This window comes from Amblyomma maculatum, chromosome 10, assembly GCF_055883805.1.
Source record: "Amblyomma maculatum isolate TAMU_Amacu chromosome 10, ASM5588380v1, whole genome shotgun sequence".
NCBI lineage: Eukaryota > Metazoa > Arthropoda > Arachnida > Ixodida > Ixodidae > Amblyomma > Amblyomma maculatum.
The window spans coordinates 18,781,613-18,792,019 of NC_139353.1; the positions used below are offsets into that span (position 1 = coordinate 18,781,613).

Below are 10,407 nucleotides of genomic sequence, written 5' to 3' on the forward strand. Positions count from 1 at the left end.
AGACAACAGATACCGTTTGGCCTTGCCCTGTCGTTTTACTGTCATGCCCATCAACTGGTATAGTGTGCACATGTTGCCTTTACACATGATATTTAGAACAGGGAAACACCAAGTTACCTTTAAATTAAAGGCAGATTAGGTTCTATAAGTAATATAGTGCTCATTGGCTTAGAATTTAGATTAGGAAAATATTTTCAGCCCACGTTTCTTATTATGCAGCGTGATCACAATAAACAGAAGCTGTAGGTGAACAAATTGTGTAATAAAAGACCAAGTGTTTGAAAAGTATAGAGAAGCCTGCGCAAGAACATTACCCGTGAAGCAAAAAGGTTTGGAGTCTTTTGCTAACGGTGGCAGATACATCATTATCTTAAATTGAATTGTGAATAACTATTTAAAAAATATATCGCTGTTATTGAGGTTTGAACTTTTCGAGTAACTTCAAGACTTGAAGGCGGGAGCGCCTATGCACTGCATCTGCCACTTTAGAGATTTCATAATGGCAACAGTAGGGAGAAAGAGGTACTGGGCGCCAGAATATGTTTTCGAAGAAAGAAATGCGGGAATTAATTTTTTTTTTACGTGATGTAACATTCCAAACTGACATGAGATACGCGATAGTGTATGGCTCGGGCAATTCTGATCTTGCTTTCCGCCTCTATCAAAAAGTGGCTGCAGCTGCCGAGATTGGACCCGCCGCTTTGTGTCTTGCAGTTGAGAAACCTAACCAGTGAGCCACGGCGCCAGGGCCGAGGAATGACATGCAACCCTAAACTGTTTAAATTGCAATTTGTTAAGATGTAATCAGATCGATTATATTATTTGCCGGCAGAGATGGAGAAGCGCGATACAAGCAGTAAAAACAAGGCCTGGGGCCGATTGTGGCACCGATCATCAGCTTCTTGTTGCCAAAATTAAGCTTCAATTGAGGAAAACGCAGAAAACTAGAAGGCCTTTCAGGTATGGCCTGGATCAGATTCCATTAGAATATGCTGTGGAAGTGAGGAATCGATTTCAAGAATTAGATCTAGACGACAAAGAGCCCGAAGAGATGTGGACTGATGTTCGTGATATAATACAAGAAGTTGCTACTAAGGTAGTTCCAAAGCAAAAGAAATGCAAAAAAGCAAACTGGTTATCTGAAGAGGCTTTGCAAATAGCTGAGGAAAGGAGGATGGCAAAAGGTATGGGGGAAAGAGAAAGATACAAGGTTCTCAATGCGGATTTTCAGAAAATAGCAAGGAGAGATAAAAAAGCCTTCCTGAACATACAGTGTCAAGCAGTTGAGGACAACAGCCAATTAAGGAACACAAGAGCTCTGTATAAGACAATCAAAGATATCAAAGGAAGCTTCTGTGCTAAGCTGGGCATGATAAAGGACAGACAAGGCAAGGACCTCACTGAAGCCTCAGAGATAAAGAAGAGGTGGCAGGAATACACAGAAGATCTGTACAAGAAGGACCCGGATGTGCAAACCCAACATAGGACGGTTGTGATTACTGATCTCGAGCCGGGCATCCTGAAGAGTGAAGTTGAATGGGCCTTAGCCAGCCTTGCTAAGAACAAAGCTAGCGGAATTGATGGTATTCCAGCTGAGTTGCTTCAAAACCTCAACCACGACGCTGTTAACACACTGCATACATTATGTCAGAAGATTTGGACAACCCTGCAGTGGCCACAGGATTGGAGGAGGTCAGTTTACATCCCCATTCCAAAGAAAGGCAGTGCCAAAGATTTTTCCAACTACCGCACGATCGCGCTTATTTCGCATGCTAGCAAGGTGATGTTAAAAATCCTGCAAGGTAGGCTGCAGCAGTATGTGGATCGGGAGCTTCCGGACGTGCAAGCTGGGTTTCGCAAGGGCAGAGGAACTAGAGACCAAATTGCCAACCTTCGCTGGATCATGGAAAAAGCAAGAGAGTTCCAGAAACCCATTTACTTCTGCTTTATTGATTATGCTAAAGCGTTTGACTGCGTAGATCACAGCAGATTGTGGCAAGCTCTCCAAGAGATGGGAGTTCCAATTCACCTCATCTGTCTCCTCAGGAACCTTTATGAAGGGCAAGAGGAAAGGGGTGAGGCAAGGCTGCATACTGTCGCCCTGCTTATTTAACCTATATGCAGAGTGCATCATGAGGAAGGCCGGTCTGGACGAGTCTTCAGCTGGAGTGAAGATTGCTGGAAAACGTATCAACAACCTTAGATATGCGGATGATACCACTTTAATGGCAGAAAGTGAAGTGGAACTCAAGAGACTTCTGATGCGCGTACAAGAAGAGAGTGAGAAGTTTGGGCTTAAACTGAACATTAAAAAGACGAAGATCATGGCGTCTTGCCCTATCAAGTCCTGGAGGATCAATGGACAAGAAGTGGAAGCTGTGACAGATTTTCTGTTCTTGGGCGCCAAGATTACCTCGCAAGGAGACTGCAGCCATGAAATTAGGAGACGCCTGCTTCTGGGAAAGAGAGCAATGGTTAGCCTTGACCGCCTAGTAAAGACCAGAGACATTAGTCTACCAACCAAGATCCGTATAACCCGTGCTATGGTCTTTCCAGTTGTGATGTATGGATGCGAGAGTTGGACTGTGAAAAAGGCTGACCGCCGAAGAATTGACGCGTTTGAATTGTGGTGCTGGCGAAGACTCTTAAGAGTTCCATGGACTGCCAGAAGATCAAATCAGTCGATATTGTCGACCATAAACCCTGACTGCTCATTGGAGGGTCAAATTCTAAAGTTAAAGCTCAGCTACTTTGGTCATCTGATGAGAAGAGAGGAGTCGCTGGAGAAAGATTTGATGTTGGGAAAAGTTGAGGGTCGCCGGGGAAGGGATAGGCAGCGAACGCGATGGTTAGATGGCATTCTCGAGGCATTGCTGATGAAGCTATGTGATGTTAAGAAGATAGTGAGAGACCGGAAAGCGTGGCGTGACATGGTCCATAGGGTCACGAAGAGTCGGACACGACTGAACGCCTGAACTGAACTAATACGTTAGGAGCAATTAGAAATACTTTGTTATATTACATTTTAAGCAAAACTGGAAAAGTGAGAAAATACGAACTAGGAACGGTACGAACCTACAGAAGCTAGTGTTTGGATGAAAAAAGACCTGCATAACCACAGTGATACTTAAAAAAAAAAAAACAAATAAAGAAAAAGCTTTCTAGACCACGTTTCATTCCGGGGCGCAAGTGTCACTTTTAAATGTTGCAAAAGATGTATATTTCTACACATTATTTATTACAGTGTTAAAATGCAGTGTCTGTACTTACCAGAACTGTCTTAATCTCTTCCGCTGTCTGCAAAGACAAGGGAGGAAAATTTGCTTCAATTAGTTCCAGTAAACTGTTAGCAAAGTAAAGCGTACAACTCCGCCTCCTTCGAATTGATGAGAGAGCATAAAAGCCCAGCGATGCTACGATGATGCCCCCCAGCATTGAAGTCCTTACGAAGGTACGATGAAGAGAAATGAAGGTGCCCAACGAACACGTTTGTGAGGCTCTTTCAGTAAGGTGATTGCCTCAGACTGAGTCATCAGAGGATGCATTTGAAGACAGTGCTCTTGTACAAAGAAAAATTGGCACGAACTATAAAACCATTGGGATGAATTATAAAAATAAAATTTCCTCGCAGAGAGCGTTTTCTATGCATAAAAGGACGAAAAAGAAATGACAGAAAAATCATTTTGATGCTTATAATAAAAAAGCACTATGGCTTAGTCTGTGGTAGACTTAGAATAGTCCGCTGGAAGAAAGTATGCGTGTTGTTCTGCTCTGAGCTCATACGTATACGAAGAACCGCTAAAAGGAGGCCGTCGTAGTGAAAACTCAGTGAAGGTCCCTTTGTTCCAAGCTCTCCTCTCACTCTTTGACCCACAGAACTTTAGTGACAGAGTTTATAGCAGAAGCGTGAATAAACCGTGTTTCGTCAAGGTCATCGAGTTCAGCAATAACCTTAGCCCGCGTCACCCGCTTCTTCATACGTGCTGCGCGCTAAGACAGCAGTGCTCGCTTATTTTTCTTCTGCTGCTTGTGTTCTTTTATTTGACACACTTGCGTCTTCTTCATGGATCTGTTAAAATTTATTCGCACGTGGTAATGCAACAATGGCCGACACAATTCCACACAGCCTTCCAGTCCCGTGCATACCGTTTCCCTCAACCGCCCTCTCTGCCCATCTCGTTCGCCTCCTGGGACCTCCCTCTTAAAAGTGCCCTCGACGAGGCGACTTTGCGTCGTTCTAGATCCGGCTCTGCTGTCCTTCTGCTTCGCAGGCAGCCACGGGGGACTCGCGCTCTGTAAGCAGTGCTTTGTATTCATTTCCTCGACGTTCCCAGGAAGCCTCGGAGTGGATAAACATGTGCACAGCAAACGGTGTCTGATAATTCCTTATAGAGTTTCCGCTCTGCAAAGGCGGTTCAGCTGTGTTGATCGCCAGCAATATTCTGGTCATATCGCATGAATATCATACACTTAAATAAGATTCAATTCATTCCACATATATTGCCTTTGTTATATATATTTGCTGCCGAGTTAAAAGCGACTGCGTTACGGGGGCTCTTCCGATCGCATCGCGCATTCCCTAGTTACATCTTTATTCAGGTCGATGATGATGATGAAAACATTTTTTTGACATTGGCTTAGATTAAGGGAAGGCTGGTCGGGTCCCTCGTCCAGGAAACTGTTGGTAAAAGCCGCTGTCCGGGCTACAAACAGTCCTTTGTTTCAGTAAAGTGGTCGTATCGCGATTCGAAGGTGCTGGCTTCCATTGACACCCCGTTCGAATTGCCCTATCCGCTTTTAATATCGATTTCCTGGAGTCCTTGTGTCTAGCCCGCCTTCTTTGAACTTATGCTTTTGCAAATTTTGTATCCCAACACTGTACCAACTTGCCCCACAACTTTTACACTTCTTCAATTACTGCTTATTATTATGCTTATTATGTATGCAAATGTAAAAGAAGCATTCCAGACGTTTTCTTAGCGCAGTCTTATAATTCGTGTAGGCAATTTGTTACAGCTATGCAATTAATACAACTGAACTTATTTCAAGGCATGGTTATGGCGCCGTTCTCCTTGAAGTAGTGATTTTTAGTTTTGAACGCAGGAGTATTTTAAACACTTGTCGTACTGCACATGCTATATCGCAATTTCACATTACATCTTCATTACCCAGTACCCACTGATGTGGTGTTTACGAGGCGTTGTATAGTTGTAGATGTAAGCAAAACAGAAATATGTTAGCCCGCTCTCTAATTCTAAATTCCATGTTAGTGTTTTGAAACTGATGAGAGAAGCGACCGCGTTATGAGGGGCTTATTATTAGAAAAGCAGCTGTACCTTTAGGATATTCGGTTACTCTAGACGGAACCTCGTATTTAGGGCATAGAGATGTGCGGTATGGTTGTGCAACCTTGCTAAACACCCCTGAGGCATTGCGATGGTAAAAAAGTACCGGTTACCATTGTCAGCACCTAATCCAGCGAATTTAGACCGCATATCTTTAATGTAGATACTGTAGTGAAGAAGAAGTGTAGTGGAAGTCAAAATGCTTTTCATTCATATCGCGTCAGATAGGCTCTGACGCACATTAACCACAGAAAACGAGGCGGAGATAATTCTAATCAATGCTGATTCCGCGCGCACGCACGAGCGCAAAACAAAGGCCCAATCACTGCTGAAATTAGATCACGGTCCTGCTTTTTAGACTTGGTAATAAATGACCAGTTTATGTCACCTACAACGGCATACAGGGACTAGGAAGCCACATCCATAGCACTTGAACCATTCAACCTCTCTTTCTCTCACCTCTTACGCACAACCTAATTTCGCTGGGCCGCTTTGTCGCCACTGTCCACAGGGCCTCCGAAAGACGCACCTACCTTCCACGCTTGCACTAGAGGGTGTTTATATCTAAGGGAAGTTATGAGACTGGAAGTTAAGGCTCCGTCGTCACGTGCTTTGCGTTGTGTAACCACTAGAACGCAAATTATTCTTATTTGGTGTTGTGCCCATAGGAGTCAGTCGTGTCCCCTATCTGACCACTGTTGTATTGCTGCTAAATCCACTGTGCTGGAGAGGTAAGGCTCAGGACTCTGCGTTTGGAAAGAGCTGACATAAGGTGGCTTTTCGCGCTCGAACACCGAAAAACTGCACAACGCATCGTAGTGTTTCCTTTCTTGCACATCTCTCGCTCTTTTACTTCGTCGGACTATGCCCGTGTTGGAAATAGCTACGCGACATCTATTCTTGTCGATATATGGGGCCTAGTAAGTGTTAGTGCATTTACAGAATAATCACTTGAAAAAGGTGTGGAAGTCAAACAGTCATTGCATGTGTAGACGTAATTGTAAGAACTATAAAACCAGAAAAAAAAAAATGAAAACGGCACGTGCGTATAATAAACTACAGCTACATAAAAACAAGAATTCTGTGCTGACGTTTTCAATCAAGCAGAGCGAAATATACTCGGATGTGAACAGTAAACTTGTTAAGCTCAGCTTTGCCTAACGAAAGCATTAAGTGCTCCATTGTATCACAGCATACAAAAGAAATGGCCAATAAAATTGTTAATGGTTTCCCCAAATACCTATGCAGTGTGTCAATATTACAAAACAACCAGAAAAAGTATGCTGTCTGTTCAAAATGAAACCTAAATATACATATGCCTGCGTCACTACTGCACCGCATTTAGGATGTGCTTTGAAGTTGGATTACAGGCCAAACCAGTGAATAAGTGACGAGAACTTTACATACAAGAAAACGAACATCTCCGACTATTGCTTACTTCAGCAAAGTCGGCTATTTCTTGTAGTTAGTGCTTTGAAAGCTTGGGAAAATAGTCTTCCTGCAGTGCATAGCCTCGTGCGCAGCATGGCGCATTATCCAGTCTCTAGTTAATGCTTCTTTCGTGACACTTACGCTTTTTCTTTTGTGCCGAGTGAGGCTGAAGGACTGCATATATTGCGCGATGGTTTGGTCGAACCCGCGTCTAATCAAACTAGCAGTATGAGATGCGTTTATTTTAAAGGCAAGCTGCTTAAATATTATACTAATTCTGAAACTTTATTAAAATACGCAAAATGAATAGAAAGTGATATTCTCGCTATCATATAAGCCCTTCTTTCATTAAGTAGAGGTCTGAACAAATGGATAAGCCCAGGGCATATATGATTCTTAAACGCTAACAAATACCTCGAAATTTCGTTCACAAAGCACACCTGGCGGTTCCCATCTTATGTACCACATAATACTGCAGTGGTGCGGGAAGTACCTATACCTCTGTACAGAAGAGAAGCTGTTCGTAGTCATACCTTTGTTCTGAATTTTTTTGAACTGGGAAATATTTATAGTATCTTCTACCACTCACTGCATTCCATAGTCCTTAGTAACCCTGCAGTATTCAATGAAAACCTCCATTTAACAAGAATGGTTGGTACTCACATCTTTTAGCGTATAGATCTGGGCTCCCTGTTGAAAAAAGCAAACAGACGGTAGATTGAATTTCTCGCTTCCGTAAAGTAAGTAGATCGGTGGCAATCTAACTCGAATACAGGAAAACGAAAGTGCAAACGTCGCATGCAGTGCCTATGCTTTGTGGCTATAGGTCTATCCTTACTACTTGAACAAATTCGGGCTCATTTTGCCAGATCCCTGAACAGTCAGAATATCGGCATGTGCCATCGGTAACACTACCTTACGCACAATCCGCCATACATATTCCTATCTCTAGAGTGAGAAATAGCGGTAACATGAGCATTATATTGCTGTCTTGAGTGTTGACATCCCTGTAGAAAAAAAAAAAGAGGTAGAAATTAAGATTCCTTTCTGAATGAAACTAAACGCCTCAGTCTTCTCTGGCGAATGCTGGACTGGGAGTAGGAAATGAGGCAATCGGTAAAGAGATTGTTTGACAATGATTCAGTGCCATATGTTGCCAAAGTTCATGCTTATTTAGAAATCGAGGACGAAATTCCTAACTGTGCACTGTTTTTCTCAGTCGTATATTTATGGGTGAGATCATCACGCGGCCCAAGATGAAGAATAGTTCAAGATATACTTACTGTCTATGGGTCGTCAAATTTACTAAAACACTGTAGTGTTCACAAACGGGTGCAATCTGAATTACAAATTATTACTGCAAATGTTCTTCAATGTTATAAAGCTAAGGAGTAAATTTTATGCCTGTTGGCTTTAAACAATTTTTTTTTTTTACTGTGTTAGTACGTGTGTTTTCTAACTCCTTAAATTATTAAAGAGCACTCGTCGTACCGTAACACTGCCTAATGATGCTATAAAGTATTTATTTGATCGATCATGGTCAGCACTCACCTGGGTGATGATATTCAAGGGTGTCGCCTCTTACATTAAAAATATAAGGGAGGCTATACCTCACGTGACTTCTCTGAATAAACTCCGAAGCTAATGCTTTAACTCGAGGAGCAAAAATGTGAGTGCGCATTCTAGCACACGAAGTGCAATACTTACCCTGGTCGTCCTGAAATCTACCTTTGTTTGATGAAATCTGGTTTCCCTTCGATAGTTCTCCTAGGTTCCTGAACGTCGCATTTGTTTTATATCAAAGCTGCGTTGCTGAGAATCCGCCAGTCGCCCTAATATATTTCCGGGTGAAAACAAGAAAGCCTAATTCCAGCCGACTTTGGTTCTCGATTTTGCGGAACTGATGCCTTAGCGAAGGAGAATAGCGATGGAAATAAACTGGAGTTTTTATTTCTGTCGTATATAGTGCTGCCCACGCTTTTGATAAGCGTATGACAAGCGATTGACAGATAGTAAAAGCTCCAGCGGAAAGCTCAAGATATTTCTCATTTTTAAGGTTTTGAAAAATATTATTCCGCTAATATCGTTAGAGAAAGAAAAATTTCAATGCAAGACTTTTCGTGAGCTAAATATGTCAGTGATATTAGAAACATTTAGCAGAAAGACGAATGAATAATTGTTAAAAATGTTTGCATTGCGCTGAATACAACTATGTGCATTTCATGCCACCCCGCTGGCGGTATACCGCTGAATTTCGACAAACCTCTGTGAGTGTGCAGAAGGTATCCCTGCGCTGAAGCAAAGCTGTCATTGCGGCAAGCTTTGCTAGCTTTTCGCAAAATTGCCTGTTAGCGAGCATCAGCACGAAATACTTTGTCAAGGTATGAGCACTGCGAGAGGTTTCATATTGCAGCTGCATTTCGCGTTTCCTCTGAAAAGACGTGCATCACTAGAGCGGCCTGCCAGAATAAACTGCGGCAGAACGACTAGTAAAATCTGATGAACAGAAAAAAGGCACAACAGAAGAAAGAAAGAAAGTGCAGAAAAAGACTGTTTCAAGGAATCTCAGAACAAAATAAAGGAGGCAGAGATGTAGAGACGTCTACTGTACAAGTACCTGGCACGAAGAAGCTAGAACTAAACACACTAAACGACACTAAAGCGAAACATAAACTGAGTTTGCTTTGCAAAATGTTCTTTTTGAGCACGTGGAAAAAGAACTCCAAGGAGTAACTCAATGATAAGATAAAAAAACACTGTGACGCGAGCAGAGATTAAAAGCTGGGAAAGTTTCTAGAAAAGAAAGCAATTTCGTCGTCAGAAAGCACGCCGAAAATGACAGTGTCAAATGTGCATGGTCTTCGCATCTTCGCTCCATTTTCTTGAGCCAAGCCCGTCTCCTAAGAGTCAGTTATCTTAAACCGGTTTTGCTAAGGAGAGCCAAAGCGGTGCCGGTTAGTACGGGCATCAAGGGTTCCTGAAATATGATAGCAGGAGATGGGTAATACAGAGCAAAAAATGACTAGGTAGTAGGAAATTCAAAATAAGGACCAGAAAAACAGGTAAATGAAAGGAAAGAAGATAATGCAGGCGTAGAGCTACGTTCACTTTTTTTCGCCACTGACCCAGCCCTCTCTCTTGTTCTTTTCTCAGCTTTTTTTTTTTAATAAAGAACCTCCAAGACGTTATACAAAAATTATTTGATAAAGCATATTCTGCACTCACCTTGGGGACGAGGTCCTCTTGCGTCTTCTGCAAGAGGTTATAAATTACTCGCTTTCGCTGAAGAAACTCGAGAGCCAATGTTACAATGCGATACAAAAATCAGGTGTGTAGACTTCCGCTAAACCCGATGTTGACATGTCTAGTTGTAAAACTCCGCAAATTTAAAGTTATGGATGGTCTTTATGGAATGACACCTGGAGTAGACAGAACAATACTATCTGCTATATGAAAATGCTTCCTTGCAAACACAACAGTCACCTATTTCAGCACTAAACGTAGGTGGAGGAGGAAGCGCCTAATTTAAGCAAGGTTTTGTCCTCGCGTTTCAGCACAACTTCTTGAAGAGGGACAGTGATAACAGAACGTGTATATTCCTATATCAAAAATAGGGGCCATGCGCTTTTCA

The 10,407-nt window shown here is 42.4% G+C and overlaps 1 protein-coding gene across 1 annotated transcript in view; it reads right to left on the minus strand.

Moving 5' to 3' along the window:
• Positions 1 to 10,407, minus strand: part of LOC146175741 (uncharacterized) — a 245,180-nt gene that overhangs the window by 111,054 nt on the left and 123,719 nt on the right. Inside the window, exon 12 of the mRNA XM_084582110.1 lies at positions 10,002 to 10,028. Within this exon, the coding sequence (XP_084438236.1) occupies positions 10,002 to 10,028 (27 nt within the window). The remainder of the gene's footprint in view (positions 1 to 10,001; positions 10,029 to 10,407) is intronic.